This window comes from Protopterus annectens, chromosome 8.part0 (genome assembly GCF_019279795.1).
Source record: "Protopterus annectens isolate FY-2018-M chromosome 8.part0, PAN1.0, whole genome shotgun sequence".
NCBI lineage: Eukaryota > Metazoa > Chordata > Ceratodontiformes > Protopteridae > Protopterus > Protopterus annectens.
In genome coordinates, this window is record NC_056741.1 from 1,418,947,529 (window position 1) to 1,418,968,474 (window position 20,946).

General features: G+C 45.9%; 1 protein-coding gene across 1 annotated transcript in view; it reads left to right on the forward strand.

Moving 5' to 3' along the window:
* The window catches only part of EI24 (EI24 autophagy associated transmembrane protein), a 462,003-nt gene that overhangs the window by 65,062 nt on the left and 375,995 nt on the right, over positions 1 to 20,946 (forward strand). Inside the window, exon 5 of the mRNA XM_044081026.1 lies at positions 12,920 to 12,986. Coding sequence (XP_043936961.1) covers positions 12,920 to 12,986 — 67 coding nt within the window. The remainder of the gene's footprint in view (positions 1 to 12,919; positions 12,987 to 20,946) is intronic.

The window sequence follows — 20,946 nt, forward strand, 5'->3', positions numbered from 1 at the left end:
CTGAGTATTAGAGGGGGGTGGTCAGCTCAAAAACCTTCCTCGGATGAGTTTGTGTTTCTGGAGGCGTTCGCAAGCCCATCTACCTCTTGGGTGTCCCCCCCCCCCCCCGGCTGATCCCCTGGTAGATGATTACTACCAGGGCTTGGAAGGAGCCGGACACCGTGGAGCGAATCCCTAGAAGACCGGACAAGATTCTTAGTCCTCCCCCTGACAAACAGGCATGGAATAAAGGGTCCCCAGTAGATGCCATGGTGGTGGCGGCTGCCTCTAAGAAGGAACTAGCGCAAGAAAGTTCCTCGGTTCATCCTCCTGATAAGGAGTCTCGGACGATGGACCGTATTGGAAAGCGGATGTTTGCTTCAGCCACCTTTTCTATAAGGGCGCTGAATTATCTGGCACACGTCATTAGACTCCAGCGGGATCTGATAAAAGAATATGCTGGAGCTCCCCCAGAGTCCATGGCGGCCGAGGATAAATGGACTTTCTCTGCTCGCATGCCCACTCTAAAGTCAATTTCTAATACTTCCATGCGGCTTCTCTCCCATGCCACGGAGGGAGCGGCTAGAGCCAGCTGGGCAGGGGTCGCCTTGCGGCACCATGCCTAGCTTCGCCTTTGCAACTTTGCGGAACCCTTCAAGGTGTCCTTTGCGAACGCTCCCTTTGACGGTTCTATGCTATTTGGCAAAACCGTCCACGACACACTGCTCCAGAGCAAGAAAGATGGGAAGACGCTGTCTGCCATCGGGATCCGCTTCTCGAATCCTCAAAGGTCCTTCTCAAGGAACCAGAGAGGACAAAAGAAGATGCTGTTCCGGAAGTCCCAGCAGTCCCGTCCCGCTCCGGACCATTCATCCTTCAAAGGCAGAGGAGGACAAGGTGGATGCCGGCCCAGAGACAGAGGGGGGCTGAAGAATTTCGGGTCCAGAGAACCCTTCTCGGACCAATCCGCGCAGCAGCCCTGAGGGCTTGCCCGGCTGTCCCTCTCTGGAGGCAGTCAGGGAGGCGGTTTTCAGAGCACCTACGAAGATGGAAGTCCGTTACGACAGATCGTTAGGTTCTTCGAATAATATCCAGAGGTTACACTATCCCATTTCTGAATCTTCCCCCACGAACAAAGCAACTTCCTGATGGCCCACCCAATCAGAGGGAGGCTGCGGCTTCAGAAATAAAGAAGTTGCTAGAAAAAAGGGCCATCCAGTACGTCCCCCCAGAGCAATCCGGGTTAGGCAGTTACTCCAGGTTAATTTTGGTGCCAAAGAAGACGGGGGACTTAAGGCCAGTTTTCGACCTGTCAGCTCTAAACCTGTTCATTGCCAAAGAGACATTCCGGATGGTCACTCTGCAAGCTATTCTCCCCCTTTTACAGGAGATAGACTGGATGTGCTCCATAGACCTGAAGGATGCTTACTACCACATTCTCATGGACAGACGCTCCAGAAGGTTTCTCCGCTTTCGGCTAGGAGCCAGTCATTTTCAGTTCAGGGTTCTCCCGTTCAGCCTCACCACAGCCCCCAGGGTATTCACCAAGGTCATGGCAGTTGTAGCAGCCAACCTGAGACTTCAGGGAATTCAGGTCTTTCCATACCTAGACGACTGGCTCCTCATCGCCCCCACCAGGCATTTGCTCTGCTCCGCCAGGGATTATTCCTTATCCTTGACCCAGCATCTAGGCATTACCATAAATTTTCAGAAGTCGTCTCTTCATCCTGTGCAAGTTCTGGATTTCATAGGGGCCAGGATAGATACGCTCCAGTCCAAAGCCTTTCTGACAGCGGACAGGTTGCGCAACTTGTCGCTACATGTAATAGCGCTCCTACAGTCCCCAGCCCCACCTGCAGAATTGGTCCTGAGTGCCCTAGGTTCCATGGCGGCAGCCATCAACCTTTCACCTCTGGCGCGATTACACATGAGAGTCCTTCAATGGACTCTTCAGGTTCAATGGTCTCTCCTCCTTCACCCATTGGATTATCCGATTCCCCTAAGCAGGGTTTGCAGGAACTCCCTTCTTTGGTGGCTCCATTCCCGAGAGCTGCAGGAAGGGAGACCATTTGTGATGCCTCAACCCCAAGCCACGCTGACCACGGATGCTTCTCGCCTCGGGTGGGGGGGGGGGCATTCCATGGGCAGAACCGTCCAAGGCACTTAGACCCCGTTAGAGACCGTTCTGCATATCGTTGTCCTGGAGATGAGGGCGGTGCTTCTAGCGTTGCAAGCCCTTCAAGACCTTCTTCCTCTGGGGACTATTGCAATTCAGACAGACAACATGGCAGTAGTCTGGTACATTAACAAACAGGGAGGAACCAGATCTTACCCTCTTTGTCGAGAGGCTATGAGAGTTTGTTAATGGGCGATTTCCACCAACCGCTTTCTGATAGCAATGCACATTCCGGGTCGGTCCAACATTCTAGCGGACAAGCTGATTCGCTCGCTTCTTCAAACGCAAAATGCAGTGAGTTTTTCACTCTGATTCCCCCAACAGGGGAGAGCCCCAGAGACGCTCTGGTTCATGCTTGGCCCCCCGGTCTTCTTTATGCTTATCCTCCTCTTCCGCTAATGACAAAATTTCTGCAGAAAGCTCATCGATTGGGGAACAAAATAATCCTCATAGCCCCATTCTGGCCTCGCCAGATCTGGTTCCCTTACCTGCGGTCTCACAGCGTAGCTCCTTCTCGGCTCTTAGATCCCATTCCGGATCTGATCTCTCATCCTGCGGGATTACAACCTCTGAACCTGGACGACCTCAAGCTCACGGCTTGGTTGATCCAGTTCCACTGATAGCTAGGACTCCTGATATCTCGTCTCCCGTAAAATCTATCCTGGTGGCGGCACATAAACCTTCTACCAGTAAGATCTACAGAAGTAAATGGAAGCGTTTTTCCATCTGGGCCAAACATAGGGGTTTAGACCCCTTTACTGCTCCCATTCCAACAGTTTTTAAATTCCTGTCCCATATTTTCTACCAAGGAGCCAGTGCTTTTACAGTCAAAGTCCAAATGGCAGCCATTTCCACATAGGGGATAACCTTGGTCCCTTAGCGTCCGCTAAGATATGCAAAACCTTTTAGAAAGGCACCTTTCTGTTGAGACCCCCAATCAAGAATGCGGTTCCCCCGTGGGATTTAACCTTGGTTCTGCAGGCACTGGCGGGCCCACCCTTTGAACCTGCAGCTTCGGTAGAGTTAAAATTTCTATCTTGGAAAACTGCTTTCCTGATTGCAATTACGTCAGCCAGAAGGGTATCTGAACTTCAAGCCCTTTGTATGAAACCCCCGTATCTGGTCTTCCATAAGGACAGAGCGTCTCTCAGGACTAACCCTTCATTCTTGCCTAAGGTGGCCTTCGAATCCAATATCAACCAAACCATTAACTTACTTGTTTTCTTCCCCAACTTTCAGAACAAAGGGGAATACAGGTTGCACTTATTGGATGTGCACAGACAACTGCGTTTTTACTTGCACAGGACAGAGGCTACTCGGAAGTCGGATCAGCTCTTCGTGTCTTTCGCTAAGCCATCTTTGGGGAAGCCTATTACGAAAATTACCTTAGCGAGATGGATATCACACTGCAGCATTCATGCTTATTTAGCTTCCGGTCAGCCTGAACCCTTGGGGTTCATGCCCACTCTACCCGTTCTATGGCTACTTCTGCAGCATTCTGGTCAAAAGTTCCTCTAGATGACATCTGCTCAGCGGCTACTTGGTCCTCTTCTCATACCTTCATTTCTCATTATAAGCTGGATCTGATATCCAGAGGTAGGGGAGCATTTGGCTCCGCAGTGCTCCGGAATATCCTTCCTTGAGGACTGCCCAATGTTTTTTGGTAGCTGGGGACTCTGTCCCACAGGTTGCTGATCAAATGAAGTTAACTACTTCAGATTAAGAAGTTATGTACTCACCATAACGTTCCATCTGAGTAGGTAACTTCATTTGTCAGCAACCAACCCCCCTTCCTTCCCCCTAGCCTGTTTCATGGTTTATCCATGACGGAAGGTTTCCTTTGTCATGCATCAGGTTAGTGTTCCTCTGTTGAAGGTCTTAGATGGTTGTTTGTTTTTTTGTTGGGTGCATATTTGACAAACTTGATCTGAGGACTGGAGGGAGGTAGCAGGGTATTATGGGTAAAGGGGAGGAGCTGAGAGCTCGGATCTTTTAGCTTGGAAAGCTGCCGGCTCGGATCCGAGGTCGGATCCGATACCCACAGGTTGCTGACAAATGAAGTTACCTACTCAGATGGAACATTATGGTGAGTACATAACTTCTTATTTTACAAGGTGCCTGATGATTGTAAGTTCCTATACAAATGTCCTTCTGGTGACATTTCTGTACTGTCTGTCTTTTCTGATAGACTCTCTAAACTTTTGTCTTTTACTAAACTACTTCATACAGACAAAGACAGTAGAGCTATGGTATTCCTGGTCAAAAAGGTATATACTGCTGCCACCTTGGCTTTTGGGACTATTAATTACCAGGTCCATATGACCAGGTAATTTTTTAGCCTTTCTTTCTAAGACTTCCCAGCAACCTCTGACCTCTCAGATTCTCGAGGGAAGGCCTCTGCACTGTCTTTACTGAGCTGTACTTTTCAGATAGTTCACCACTCTATTAAATGTAGTTATGATGCATCTAATGCCTTCTCTAGAGCTGCTGCCTTTTGATCTGTTTTGAGACTTTACTCTTGGCTTTGTTTCCAGCCTTTGTCTGATGATGATAAGGCTAAATTTTTGGATGCTTCTGTTTGAATCCCTTCCTCCTTTTTGGGGCATCCCTCAACCTCCTTAGGAACAGCTTCCTTTCTTCCTAGAACTGCTTCAGGGCCTTTTGGCACAAGGCACCATTCAACCTGTGCCTCATTCCCAGGAAGGCGGGGAAGGGGTTTTATTCCAGAATGTGTCTAGTTCACAGGAAGGAAGGCACCTGGAGACCCATTCTGCACCTTTCTCAGCTCAACACCTTTTTGAAGGTACCTTCCTTTCGAATGTTATCCCTTCAAATCCTGTTCTTCTCCTCTTTCCCAGGCTTCTTGGTCTCCTGGACCTCAATAATGCTTATCTTCATGTCCTAGTCCATCCCCCTTTAATGGAAGTTTTGCTTTTTCTGTCTCCTCCTTGCCATTTCAGTTCTCTGCTTTGCCCTTTGACCTTCTTCTGCCCAAAGGTATTCACTAAATGCCTCATTCCTGTGATTGCCTTTTGCAGGATGGGAGGGGTACACATCTTTCCTTATCTGGATGACCTGCTCATTCAGGCTTCTTCTCCCAATGTCTTGTTTTAGCACCTCCAGTATACTGTTTGTCTGTTTCAAAGTCTGGGGAAATCAATCCCCTTTCCTTCTCAGGATCATGTTTCTTAGCTGCAGGCTCCATACATTCTTATTCTGGCCTTCTCCCAGGGATCTTTTTCTAATCACATTTTTTCAATCCCTTCTTCCTCTAGTTTCAGTTACAGGCTAGCCATGTAATTTCTCAGGATTCCAGGATTTATGGCTTGCACCATTCCTATTACCTCCAGCCAGACTTCGTATGCAAAAACTACAGTGGTTCCTAAAGTCAGTATTTCTCCAACACTGTTTCCACTAGATTTTCTAGGCTGTTTTCTTCCTTGCCTCAGAATCAAACTTCAGTGGTGAATTAATCAGCTATCTCTCAACCCAGGACTTCCTTTTCAGCCCCCAGTCCCCTCTCAGGAAATTTTCTCAGATGCCTTAGACATGGGATGGGGGAACCTCATTTGGTTCCTTCAAGGTCCAGGTTCTCTGGCCCTCCTTATCAGAGGTCAGTCCACATCAGCATAAAGGAGATAAGAAATCTCCTTTTTGCCCTTCATACCTTTCACTCCCTCTTTCTTCCAGGGCTTCTCAAAGTCTTCACCGACAATACCACAGTGATGTGGTCAGCAAGTGGGGGGGAGGGGCACACTGTCCTACCTTCTTTGCAGACTGGGTCTTCAAGTTTGGGATTTAGCTGTCCAGTATTAAGTGACTTTACAGGCTGTACACATTTCCTTCAGAGAAAAATATAGTGGCAGACACTCTGAGCAGGTCCAGTACACAAGCTCATGAATGGATGCTTCACAGAGCTGTATTTCTGGACATTGTCCATTGGTGGGGTACTCCTCGGGTAGATTTTTTTGCATCCCCCTTTGAAGAGACAACTTCCTCTTATTGCACCAGAGTCCCAAGTCTTCTGGCTGGGAAGGTGGATGCCCTATGTATTTCCAGAGGAGGATGTTTCTCTCTGCATTGAGTCCCCTTCCTCTGATTCCAAGGGTCCAGCTCAAGATATCAGGAATCCCCCAAAATCTTGTTGGTGACTCCTTTTGGCCCAGACAGCATTGGGTCCCCCTTCTTCACCTAGCCAGGGGCAATTGCCACAAGTTGCCTTAAAGGGTGGATCTACTCACACAACAAGGGATTTCTGATCCATCCTCACTTGTCAACTCTTCAGCTGACATTTTGGGTAGTACGGTTTTGATCCCTTCTAGGCACTTTTTTCTGAGGACATGCTTAGGGTTCTGCAGGAGGCCAGGAAACCCACTACCAGGAAATCACATGTATTCAAATTGAAGAGATTTTCTGTTTGGTGCCTTGCTCGTAATCAGGATCCAGTTTGTGTGGGGGATCCCTCTGGTTTCCTTCTTTTGTGTGAATTGCACCATGCTGGGTTATCATATTCTTCTGTTAAAGCTCACATCTCGGCTATTTCTGCTTGTCTGTCATTAACTCCATTTCTTTCCTCTAGGTTTGAGGTCAAACAGTTTCATAAAGGCATCCTTCATATCAGGCCTCCCGGGAATCCTATTCCACCCTCTTGGGACCTCAAGTTTTATTTGAAAAATTGATTCAGGCTCCTTTTGAGCCTGCAGCTTCAGCTTCCTTGCAACATTGTACATGGAAGACACTTCTTTTTGGCCCTTACTTCAACTAAGAGAGCCAGTTGCTAAACTCCAGACTCTTATGGCTGTTGTTCCTCTTTTTTTTTATTTATTTAATTTTTTTTGTAGGGACAGGGTGTCTCTTCATGCTAATCCTCCTTTTATGCCTAAGGTGGCTAACAAATTGTCTCTTGATCAGTGTACTCATTTGCCCTCCTTTTTCCTTTTCGACAGTCTTGCTATTGAGAAGGTTCTTCGCACCCTGTATTTGCATAGACAGCTCATATTGTTTAGATAAGAGTAAGCCCATTTTCATATCACAGCAGCTTATTTCCTTTCATCCCAGATCTCTGGGTTTGGCTGTTTCTTTGCAAACCATATCCTCATGGATCTCAAGGCCATTTCTTTTCGTTATTTCTTTCGCAGAAATGACTTTCTGCCCCTGTAAAGGCTCGTTCTGCTAGGGCTGTTGCTTCTTCTGGTGCTTTTTTCAAAGGATTGGATACCAGTTCCATCCTTGAGGCTGCTACTTGGTCCACTGTCCATACCTTTAGTAAGCTTTACAAATTGGATGTTTCCAGAGCAAGAACTGGCATTGCCAGAGCTATCCTGCATGGGTTTCTTGAGGGCTGTCCTGGGCCTTCCTCCTCCCTTTCCTCGTGAGCTTTTGTACGCTCCGTTTTGTAAAGAATACTGTAACAGTAATATGAAGGACATAGTACAGTTGTGTAAAATCTTGACATAACAGTAGATGCCCTTGTCTTCACTGTTGCAGTATTTGCTCCCTCCCTTCTCCCCCTTCTGCTCTGCTCTTTTCCTTGTATTTTCTTTGGCTGGAATGCCTATCCTTTTTCTCCTTCTGAATACACATATTCCTCCCAAGTCCTAGGACTGTTGTTCGTCCTGGGGCTATTCAGTTCTGGGGTATGCACATCTGTAAGTCACCTTTATGCCCTATGCCTTGAGCAGGGAGCGTGTGTGAGATGTACGATGTCTATAAAGACCTAAGGCTTTGGTCTACTGGCTGGACGTTGGGATACCCTTGGCAGGGAATCTCCTTTTGTAAAGAATACTGCAACAGTGAAGAGAGGGACCTCTACTGTTATGGCAATATTTTACCCAACTGTATTTTCTACTGCGTATCTTGAACTTGCTTAGGCATTCACTGTTTCGTGACCTAAGTGAATCCTTGCATAATTAAAACATTAACTGTCAAGTCATATGTAGTTCAGTGGGTAAAGTAGTGGTTAACAGCAGAACGCAACAGGTGATGGTAGGGTTCACCATTGCTGATCTTCGTAGCTTGGTACTAAGTCTACTTCTGTTTAAAGTATTTCCACAAGCAGATGCTCCATCTCTCCCCATGAGCAGAAGAAAGCAGGCTAAGTCTTCTCATTCATGTCACCCTCCACACACAGACCATACACCCCCAAATGAAGCAGGTGCATCTGGCACTAATTGAATTCAAGTCATCTGGGTGTACTAAAGGCTTTGCCCCTCTGTGCCAACAGTGCTGGCATTATTTGTGTATATTTACATTGCCTTATGTTTACAAAGAATACTTTGTTTAAATTTGGGTTATATTTGACAGCAGGAAAGCTAGATGTATGTTAGGTAATTTTGAAGAGAGTTGTGAAATGAGAGAAAAGGAGGGTGAATGAGCGGTAGAAGCATGATAGAGATTATACACTAAGAAAAGGAATATTAAATATGGTAGAACTAGCAAATATGTAAGCTGCAGAATTATTGACTACATGTAGTTTTGTGAGTAAAAACTGCAGTTAGTTGAAGATGAGATGGAAAGCAATCATACTTTTGATTTCACAAGATTTTTAAACAAGGCTACCCTAGGAAGGGGCAAATGTCGAAATTTTCTTATATCAAGACAGGCAGAGTTCCATGTAGATACAGTAGGTGCAGTTTTACGAAGGGTTCCTTCAGATGTGAATAGTGTAAAAAGGAGTTTCTAGACCCAAGTGTGGTAGTTGGTGCAGGGTTAAGGCTATAAGCTGTAGTTTCAGTAGTACAATGTTTGATTTCCTCAGCCAGACATTGGCATTTGGGTCGCCCTTGAAAAGGGACTGTATGCCTACCTGATTATTATTAGGGCTATATCTCTAGGTGGCTGATCTCTGAATGCTTCTTTGGAGATTTTAAACTTTTTACTTGCAGGTGATTTCTGCTTGGTTTACAGTGCAATGTTTGATTTGATTCTAAGTCTGGAACAGACCACTGATAAAGCTAACACAAGATTAGGGAAAATAATACTAAAACAAATAATTAAACAAAATGATGAGCATGTTTTACAACACTTTCCAAGATTATGGAATAAGTTTGCTCTTAAAAATCAGGAATATTCCACCTTTAACTTCCTTCATTACTAATCTTGATATATATGTGTGCATTTGTGTGCACAAGTACATGGGAATTAGAGAATACTGAAAAGGATTTGAGGCAGTTGAGCTTCCTAGGGGAACAATATGCTTGGCCAACGTAAAACTTCACAAAATTTAAAACCCTCCAAAGCTGTGCACCCCTCCCACACACACACCCCCCTAACTAAATGTACCAACTCTGAGATCGCACTACAGTGGAGAAAAGGGCAAATTCCCAATGATGGCTAAGCGTTTTTCTTCCCCTAGGAAAAAAATTCACTGAAACGGCCGTTTGACAGAATCAGATTTCGAAAGCGTTCGGCAAAGAGCCATTCGCTGAAAAGGGTTTTCGTGGATCTCGTATAGACCTTATTTATTTATATATAAATTATGTGTGTGTGATGTATATATTGAAACACACCGCACGCGCACAAACACCCACCCACACATATATATATATATATATATATATATATATATATATATATATATATATATATATATATATGTGTGTGTGTGTATGTATGTGTGTGTATATATATATATATATATATATATATAAAATACACACACACGTGTGGGTGTATTATAGATAGTTATTTTAATTAACCATTGAGATTTTTTTTTTTAACAAGGGCCTACTGCTGTTATGCTGTTGTAGAAAACTATATTTACACAAATGGATATGCATCTGGCCCAAAAGCCTGCATTACTTTTTTCTAAATGTAGCCTTTTGGCACACATTTTTAATATATGACTTATGCATATATAGTACAAAATGAAGCTTTCATTAATATTCATGCACATTCAGTTCTGTCAGCAACTGTTGTGTGATAATGAAGTGACTGCTAATTTGAGCTACATTCTTTTTAAGTAATAGTTCAGCAATTCTAGTCTGAATTTACTCATGGCAAATTCCAAGTTCACACTTTTAAGTCCTGGATGGACCGGAGTTCCGCTGTGGTGACCCCTAACTGGGAAAAGCCGAAAGACAACAACAACCCTACTGAGCTAAGCATAACGAGTGAAGTAGGTTTCCACATTTTGGATCAGCTGACCCCTGCAGTTGTCCGAAGGTATTATGGTAATGACGGGGAGGGGCTGGGTGATCATGACTGCTTCTTCCATGGGTGCTGTACATGTTACACAAGTGGTTTTCAAAAAGTTTCTTCAGAGTATCTTGGATATGACCTTACTTTGTGTGGGTTGCTGTCCCCTTCAATAGTGCATATGGAGGCTGTTGATTCCCCAGGCATCTGTGCAAGCCTTTCATTAATGTCCATTTGCTGCTTATGCTTGTTAGGGTTGGAGAAGGAACCAGACCATCTCAGCGGCTAGGTCTTGAAAGGTACTTCCACAGTCTGTTCAGGTTTGTGCAAAGAACGTTTTCTATCTTAATGGTTGTATTAGCAGGTCACAAAATGTCAGCATTTTGTGCATCAAAACTTCCCCCTCCATGACTGCAAACTGACCATTTGTGGGTACTTGACTTTGATATTGTTCCATAACTATGACTACTGTAATTTCTGCATTAACAACATAAACAATGCTTGGTACGTGTAAGGTTACAGTGCAAGTTCACTGACTTTTCCCTAGCGTTGTATTTTTTTTTTTTTTTTTTGCGTGACTGTAGAAGAATCGCATGTTTTGTAATATACTTAAGCTATTAGCAATAATTCCAGTGTAGTGCATTCTACAGACAGTAGTAATGTTTTTTTTTCTGTCACCTACTATAAAATTAACACTATGCCTCCCGGTAATACGTAGCTTAGATATGAAAATATGAGTTGTACCATGGAAATGTAATAACAAGTGACAAACATTGTCATGACAGTTGACAAACCTTGACATCTGTTTTGTAGTTCTCTTTACAAGCATTCTTGTTACTTTGTTTCTCAGATCTTTTCCTTTCACATATTATTAATGTAAAAGTCTCCAAAGGTTTATAGATCAGTACTAGGCTAACTACTCTTGCGAGCCATTTTAAGCCTAGACAATTATCCATTGGGAGACTCGAACCCTGCACCTTGTGTTTGTAAGGCAAACACCTTAACCATTAGGCCACCCTCCCAACCCTATGGTTAAAGAAGCCAGCTCCAGACAGGAGGACAGATTCAGAAACTAACATTATATCTGAGCAGAGGCTGCAACATGGATATAATGCTATGGTTTAAACTAAAATGTGATGGAAAAATAAGGCCGTGATCATTGTGGCCATGGATTGTTGTGGAGGTTTATGCTCAGTATAGCATAGCACTTCCCAGCTAACACAATTGATAGGATTTTAGTTAAGGTCTCTGATTCTTTATAGAAAACTAGGATTGTTGCCTGGTACTTTGGGACTTGAGTTTTTAATTTTATTTGTGACAGTAGTTACCATATTTGTTTATCAAGCATCCTTTCCTTCATTTTCATGCAGTGTGACAGGAGTTTGATACCTCTGTACTGCCCAAAGTTGTGAATGCCCCCTTTGTTCTTGGCACTGACACTAGTATGCTTATTTTCCAGTCCTCTGGGATATTCCTTTTTCTAAATACAGCTATGAGTATCCTCGGGAGCCATTTCTCCTCTGTAACACCTAGCGTCATGCAACAATGATCTGCATTTGGGCTTGCTTTGCTTTTTTGTATTTTGAGTCCATTACTTCAAACAAAAAGTTTTGATTTTTGAAGTGATGCTTTAGTTTTAATGTTTAGAGACTAAGTCTGGTTTAATTAAATTGTGTGAGCTAATTCCTTAACTTTTTTCTTTGACAAATACTGTATGGAAATTTGCATGATATTTTATATTCCCAATGAATGAAATATGTTAAACTTTAATATATGTTGACATTGTATTAATGTTTATAAACACAGGCATTTAAGTACTTTGTTTTGCCTACCTTGGCAAAGATTGCGACTGGAAAGGGTCTTTTGGATCATTAACAGATAACTTATGTATTTAAGTATGTGTATGACCATTCTACAGGGGCTCCTGGAGTCTTGAATTCCTTCCTTCTCCCTAAATAATCCTAAAATAAGGTAATCTACCTAGATAGCGTGGTCTACTCCCTCCACCACCCTTATTTCTTTTTTTTTTTGTTGTTGTATTGCGAGGGAACACACACACACAATGACAATATAAAAAAGGGTGGGGTGGAGGAATTGAACAGCTAATGCAACAGTGGTGTATTTACTGTTATGGTAAGTTTACTTGAGCATGTTGAACTCAGTACAGTTGTGTATGTATCACATTGTTTTGGCACCTGAAAAAGTGAAGAGGTCAGTAATGATTATTTCAGTAAAATTTTAGCACACATTATTGCATTTGTTAAATTCATGCAACCTAATGTGAAAATGAAATAATGCATATGAAGTAACCCTGGCTGCCTCTTTAGCCATCTTTCTGCTTTTCAAAGGTGCATGTTTTTGAGCTGGTGGCATTAGACTAATTGAAGTACATTAACAGTACTAGCTGTTTGAATTCTGGAACCTGTTATATGCATACTTTTGTAAGCTGAGGGACATTAGCCTTATTTTGAGTTCTGCATTGTGTGTGTTTAGAAAAGAAGAGTTTGTGTACTTTTCCATAAAAAACAAAGCTGAGGTAAAACCAAGTGATTATTCCAGATGAAGAACCATAGCAAACTACTTGCTGTCATTTGCTTTTCTTTTATACCTTGTCCTCTTTCTTTACAGTTGAGTCTTCTTCTCTTTTACCGGATATTTATACCAGTCTTACAGGCCCTCACAGCGAGAGTAATTGGTACGTACCATTCCTGCATGATTGCCACACCAGGACTTGATTCCTGTTTACCATGTTGATAAAAAAAAAAAAAAAGAGTTGGATAATTTCTCTAGTGCAACATTACTCATTTCCAGGACTCGTAGGTATACGTTTTTTTTTTTTCTGTAAAGGTGCTAAAACAGGCTAAACAAGTGCTGTGGATGCACAGTTCTCTAAGTAGTGTTTAACAGATTAGTGCAGTTGAAAGTGTCTATTTATTTAGGGTGCAATAGAGTCTTTGAGTTGCTACTGTAATTGTGTGTTGATAAAAAAAGCTGCAGATGACATTTTCACTTCTCTAGACTGCCATCTCCTGTAGACTGCTTTCCCATCATTTGCATCCTTCAGTATCTTACAAGTGGATCAGCCAAGTCAGTAATAGATTCTGTCAACTAACCAGCTTTAAGTGCTAAGTACTTTACAAATATGATTGGCACCTAGGTGCTGAAGGAGCCAGATGGAAGTTGAGAATTATGTTGAGGCAGAGCCTGTTTGCATGTATGATGCTTAGGAGAGGTATGTCTTGTGATATATATTTCACCTACAGTTTTCAAGAAGTGAGAGCTGAATGGAAGCAACTGATTAAAAGAAGGTGTGGACTGGTTGGGATACTGTCACTTGTGGAAGTAGGGGACAAGCTGTTATAGTGCCTCATTGTATATCCAATTTTCAGAACCATATAGGCATGTAAAGAGAATGTTACAGTCTATGTATTCTCTCTGATGGATGCCTAGATGATGGCCCCACTGGGATGATACACTTGTCCCTTAAAGGGGAATGAATGTATGTCAGTGGCTTCATCTGTAGGTCAGTAGTCAAAATTAAGAAAAACATAGCAAAAAAAACAGTAAAGATAACATTGTTTGTGGTTGGTACTTAAGTTTGTTTCTTGTCATTCGTAAAGCATGTAATCCAGAGACCACATTTTCATATCCCAGCATAAATCATAGGATCACTGATGAATAATAATGCAATAAGTCCATGCATATGTTGGAAAAACATCCTGCCTTGAAGTCAGTTAGGCCAACCAAGTTAAACATGCAAGTACATGGGGTAAAAATGGACATGAGTGCAAAGTATAATGGCTAGGGGCAACATTACAGCAGTACAAGCTGGAAATGTTGGGATAAATCATGTTGCAGACCCCATGGTAAATACGTTCACTGGCTTGAACTCAGTATTGCATATTTAGTAGCTGTGTTGCAGCTTTGAATATATAAAGTGGTGGTAGTATGCAGGATGCCTGGGTACATGTATTTATGCCTCTACCATGTATTTATGCCACTAAATGTCCCATCCCTCCAGAATCTACTCCAACCATATCGCACCACCAGACCACTATGATCCAGCAGCAAAATTCACTTGCAGATCACTAAAGCCAATATCTCTGCTGGTGAAGCACTATTCTCTTGCGCCATAGCCAAATTATGGAACTCATTCCCACCCACAATTACCTCCATACCATCATGCACCCACTTCAAAACTTTACTAAAAGCACAACTAAAAACATGCAGGCTATGCCCTTGCAACTCCCACTCTAATATCATCCACCCCATCCACTTGCAGATCACTAAAGCCAATATCTCTGCTGGTGAAGCACTATTCTCTTGCGCCATAGCCAAATTATGGAACTCATTCCCACCCACAATTACCTCCATACCATCATGCACCCACTTCAAAACTTTACTAAAAGCACAACTAAAAACATGCAGGCTATGCCCTTGCAACTCCCACTCTAATATCATCCACCCCATCCAACCACTACCTTTCTTTCCACTCCACTAACTACCTTGATTATAGCAAGCTCAGATGCTCATAAGCCAGTACTTATTATACAGCACGAACTTCTTCTTCTTGTAACATTTGATCTGAAGTAGGATGTTCATTTGTCAGCAACCTGTGGGTTACGGATCCGATATCGGATCCGAGCCGGCAACTTGTTTCAAGCTAATGGATCCGAGCTCCTAGCTCCTCCCTTCACCCATAATCCCCTGCTAACCCTCCATGACCTCAGATCTAGTTTGCCGCGCTTGTGGATGGCTGGATCCTTGTTGAGCTCGTCAGATAAGTGAAGAAAAAGTTACCTTTCTCAAAGTACTTTTTGTCAGGAATTTCTTTTTTAGTTTAAATTAATACTTTTAAAGTGTGTCTGAGTTGGGTTCCTTATTTTTCAATTAGTACCCTCCCTTCGCTGGTCGCTAGTGTGAGAGTGTGTGTTGCTTTTCTTTTGGGGCCTGTGTGTGTGTGTAGTTGCTTTCTTTTTTTTTCTCTCTCTTAAAAAAAAAAAAAAAAAAAAAAAAAAAAAAGGAATGGCTGAGGCCCCAAAAGCCATATTTTCTAAATGTACCGAGTGTGGCCATAAGCTCTCTCCGGCTGATGGCCACACTGTGCTCGTGCCTTGGGGTTGAACACCTCACCTCGGGCTGTACCATCTGTGCAGCGTTCAACCCCAGGGCACTGAAAGAGCGGAGGTCGAAGCTGGTCCTGGCGGGACTTTTACCCCCGGATTCGGCTTCGGCCTCTGCTACCTCTGCTGCTCCTGTGGCTCCACCACAGCCTGTGGTCGCTGCCACTCCTGCCCCCCTGCCTCCGTCCGGGACTCAAACTCCCGTTAAAGTGTCGGAGGACAGGGAGGCCAGGAGGCAGAAACGGAGAGAGAAGCACAACAAGCGGCGGGCCGAGACCTCCGTTTCGGCCCTGCCAGCTAAGCGGGCTTCTCCCTCCACTGCTTCTAGGTCTCCTCCTCCTCGGCTCCGATCCTCTTGTTTCTCCCCGGGGCCCGAGGAAGAGGAGACCCGATCTCCATCGAGGTCATCGAGGCGGCATTCCAGGCCTGCCTCGGTGGCCTCCTCGAGATCTACCTTCAGTTTATCAGATGCAGACTTGGACCGGATGATGCAAAGATTCATCCAGTCCTAGCTGCAGATGGGAGTGCTCTTGCCTCCCCTCCCTCAGGGGGGGGAAGCTCGACACCTTTTTTCCACCCAATTGCTCCTTCTCCGACCCGCTACCCGGGTTCGGAGCGCTCGGAGCCGAGCAGCCTTGGAGCCGGGGGTGGGTCGGCGCCGACAGTACTTGGTACTTCGGATCCGACCCTGCCCTCGAGCCTGTCTGATCCGACCTCTCGGAGCCGTGGTCCGAGCTTCGGGTCCAGGGGATTGTGTGCCTTCGGCTCCGTCCAGGTCGGAGCACACTGGTCCCTCGGATCCGACAGTCTCGGCGCCGGCTCCGATCCCTTCATCGGATCCGAGTGGGAGCCGACTTTCGGATCCATTGGAGAGTGGCTCTCCCTCGGCCTTCGATGTTGTGGAGAGGGCTCTGTTGAGAGCATCCGGACCCCCGGTCCTTGCATCGACTCCTCCCTGCACTCCCTCTCTGCTGGGTCAGGCTTCCATCACCCGGCCAAAGGGACAGCCTGCTTCGATGTCACAGATAGTTCCATTGGAACAAGATGTTGCTGGCGAGGCCTCCTCGGACAGTCCCCCCGAGGAAGCTCCCCGCAAGCATAAGTGCAAAAGGAGGCACGTGGACTCCCCTGAGTCCTTAACCGAGGACACTGACTTGGAGGAAGGGGAAGGCTCCCCAAGATCGCCCCCTGAGGATGCCTCCTTTGGAGACATCATGGAGATGCTGAGAATCAGAGGTGGGTGGTCTGCCCCTAAGTCTTCCTCTGACGAGTCCGTGTTTCTGGAGACATTCGAGGCAGGCCCGTCTACCTCTTGGGTGTCCCCTCCAGCCAACCCCCTGGTGGACCTCATTACCACCAGGGCGTGGAAGGATCTGGACACCGTGGAGCCAATACCGAAGCGACCGGATAGGATTCTTAGCCCCCCCTCAGACCGATCACATTGGAGTAAGGGGCCCCCTGTAGATGCCATGTTGACGGCGGCAGCCACAAAGAGGGAATTGGCTCAGGAGAGTCCCTCAGTCCATCCACCGAGCAAAGAGTCCCGTTTGATGGATCGCTTAGGGAAGCGAGTCTTTAGTTCAGCGACCTTCTCAGTAAGGTCTCTGAACTATGGCACATGTCATCAGGATGCAGCGGGATCTTATCAAAGAATACGCTGCATCCCCCCCTGAGTCCATGTCGGAAGAGGATAAACAATTGTACTCCACCCGAATGGCCACTCTGAGATCTATTTCAAACACCTCTATGCGGCTGTTGTCCCATGCCACAGAGGGAGCCGCTAGAGCTAGCGGAGCAGGCCTAGTCATGAGACGTCAGGCCTGGCTCCGTCATTGCGACTTTACGGAGCCCTTTAAAGCGTCCTTCGCGAACGCCCCTTTTGATGGTTCTGCCCTATTTGGCAAAACAGTTCGCGAGACACTTGTCCAGAGCGAGAAGGACGGGAAGACGTTGTCTGCCGTCTGAGTCCGCTTCTCTGCTCCCCAGCGGTCCTTTTCAAGGAACCAAAAGGGTCAGAAGAAGATGTGGTTCCAAAAATCACAACATTCCCAACCAGCTCCGGACAACCAGTCCTACCATGGCAGAGGTGGACAGGGAGGACGTCGTCCCAGGGGCAGAGGGGCTCCGAGAAACTTTGGGTCCAGAGAACCTTTCTCTGAGCGGCCCGCGCAGCAGCCCTGAGGGGTTGCCCGGCTGCTCCACTCTGGAGGCAGTCGGGGGGGCGTTTTTCGAAACACCTAGCGGCATGGGAGTCCATCACAACAGACCGCTGGGTGCTTCGCATCATATCCAGAGGGTACAAAATACCAATACTTCATGTCCCCCAATCCAAGAATCTCCCCGATGTACCACCCGATCAGAGTGAGTCCGCAGCCGCAGAAATACAGCAGTTGCTAAGAAAAAAAGCCATCCAGCCCGTCCCCCAAGACCAGCTCGGATTAGGGTTCTACTCCAATTTCTTTTTGGTGCCAAAAAAGACGGCGGACCTGAGACCCATCCTAGACCTTTCCCGCTTGAACCTGTCAGTAACCAAGGAAAAATTCCGAATGGTCACTCTTCAGTCTATCCTCCCCCTTTTGAGGGAAAACGATTGGATGTGCTCTATAGACCTCAAGGATGCGTATTACCACATCTTAATGGACAAACGATCCAGGAGGTTCCTTCGCTTCCGGCTGGGGGCCAGTCACTACCAGTTTAGGGTCCTTCCCTTTGGCCTCACCACAGCCCCCAGGGTGTTCACCAAAGTGTTAGCAGTGATTGCGGCCCACCTAGACTCCAGGGAATTCAGGTCTTTCCGTACCTGGATGACTGGCTCCTGACCGCACCAACAAGGCATCTACTTTGCTCAGCCAGAGACTTCTTTCTCCATCTAGCCCCACAACTAGGCATTACTATCAATGTCGGCAAATCTCTACTGGCTCAGACGCAGATCATAGAATTCATAGGTGCCAGAATAGACACCAGAGATTTGCGAGCCTTTCTAACTCCCAAGAGAATCAAGAACCTACAACTTCATGTGCGGGCTATCCTTCATTCAGAGGCTTCACCAGCGGAATTGGTCCTGAGGGCATTAGGCTCGATGGCGGCAGCGATTACACTCCTTCCATGCGCCTGTTTGAACATGCGAGTACTGCAATGGACTCTGTTAGTGCAGTGGTCCTTCCTATCCCTTCCTCTCCACCATCCCATTGCTATCAGCAAGGCATGCAGGAGGGCGCTACTATGGTGGCTCCAAGCATCGAACTTCCATACGGGCCGTCCCTTCTGCTCCTCTCCCCCTATCGCCACGGTGACCACGGATGCTTCCCGCCTCGGGTGGGGGGGGCATTATTCAGGCAGGACAGTCCAAGGCACGTGGAACGATACAGAGACCTCCCTGCATATCAACGTTCTGGAGATGAGAGCGGTGCTGTTGGCGTTGCAAGCACTTCAGAGCTTCCTCCCCGCAGGAACGATTGCAATTCAGTCGGACAACATGTCAGTGGTCTGGTATATCAACAAACAGGGGGGAACCAGATCTTATCCTCTTTGCTGCGAAGCCATGAGAGTGTGGGAATGGGCGATCTCCACCAACCGCTTTCTGATTGCAACGCACATTCCGGGGAGGACCAACATCCTAGCGGACAAGCTCAGCCGCACCCTTCTTACCCCGTACGAGTGGTCTCTCAATCCTCTAGTAGCGAAGCAGATATTCGCAACATGGGGGCAACCCTGCTGCGATCTTTTTGCATCTCCATCAAACACCAAATGCGACAATTTCTTCGCTCTAATTCCCCCCTCCAGGGGAAACTCCAAGAGACGCTCTGGTGCATGCTTGGCCACCCAGTCTACTCTATGCCTATCCTCCTCTGCCAATGATGATACAACTCTTACAGAAAGCCTTGCGGTTGGGGAGCAAGATGATTCTCATTGCCCCATTCAGGCCTCGACAAATTTGGTTCCCTTACCTGTGGTCTCACCTTATGAATCACCCTTGGATTCTAGATCCCATTCCGGATCTCATCTCCCATCCGTTGGACTTGCCAACTCCAAACCTGGACAATCTGAAACTGACAGCTTGGTTGCTCCAGTTCCACTCCTAGTTAGGACTCCCGGTATCTCTTCACCAGTCAAAGCCATCCTCGTGGCAGCGCATAAGCCCTCCACCAGGAAAGTTTATCACAGTAAATGGAAACATTTTTCCATCTGGCCGGAGCACCGCGACCTAGATCCCTTTACGGCTCCTCTTCCATCCATTTTAGACTTCCTAACTGAACTCTTTCAGGAAGGCGCTAGTTGTTCAACTGTCAAAGTGCAATTGGCAGCCATATCTCATTATCATGTGGGACATGATACAGGGCCCTTGATGTCAGCCAAATTGTGTAAAACCTTTCTCAAGGGTACCTTTTTACTTAGACCCCCTGTAAAAGAAGCCGTACCCCCTTGGGATCTTACTTTAGTTCTTCAAGCCTTGACTGCTCCACCCTTTGAACCCGCTGCTTCAGTGGATCTCAAATTCTTGTCATGGAAAACAGCATTCCTTGTAGCCATTACTTCAGCGAAAAGAGTGTCGGAACTTCAGGCTCTTTCTGTGAAGCCTCCATACCTGATTTTTCACCCAGATAGAGTGTACCTCAGGATCAATCCCTCCTTTCTTCCCAAGATAGCATCAGAAACCAACATAAATCAATCCATAAATTTACCGTTTTTTTTCCCTAAATATCAAAATAAGGGAGAGTACAAACTGCACTCATTGGATGCTCATAGGCAGCTTCGTTTTTATACTCATAGGACAGCTGGCCATAGACAATCCGACCAGCTGTTCGTTTCCTTTGCCAAATTTAACTTGGGGAAAGCTATCTCTAAAGTATCTTTATCTCGCTGGATTTCCCAATGTATCCTACTGGCTTATCAAGCCTCTGGTAGACCCGCACCAGAAGGAGTTCGTGCTCATTCCACCCGCTCCATTTCTACTTCTGTGGCTTTCAATGATGGATGGATGATATTTGTTCTGCAGCCACTTGGGCTTCATCTCATACCTTTATCAACCACTACAAGCTAGACCTGCTTTCTAGAGGGAGAGCATCCTTTGGCTCTGCGGTGATTCGTAATATCCTTCCATGATGGCCACCCAAGGTGCAGGTAGCTGGGGACTCTGTCCCACAGGTTGCTGACAAATGAACATCCTACTTCAGATTTAGAAGTTATGTACTCACCATAACGTTCCATCTGAGTAGGTAGTTCATTTGTCTGCAACCACCCCCCCCTTCCCCCTGGCCTTCTTCGGATCTGCTAGTAGTTAGATGTCCTTTTGTTGGATATATATTGAGGGGCAAACTCGATCTGAGGTCATGGAGGGTTAGCAGGGGATTATGGGTGAAGGGAGGAGCTAGGAGCTCGGATCCATTAGCTTGAAACAAGTTGCCGGCTCGGATCCGCTATCGGATCCGTAACCCACAGGTTGCATATAAATGAACTACCTACTCAGATGGAACGTTATGGTGAGTACATAACTTCTAATTAATGTCTGGTATGCACTTCATAGATAAAGAT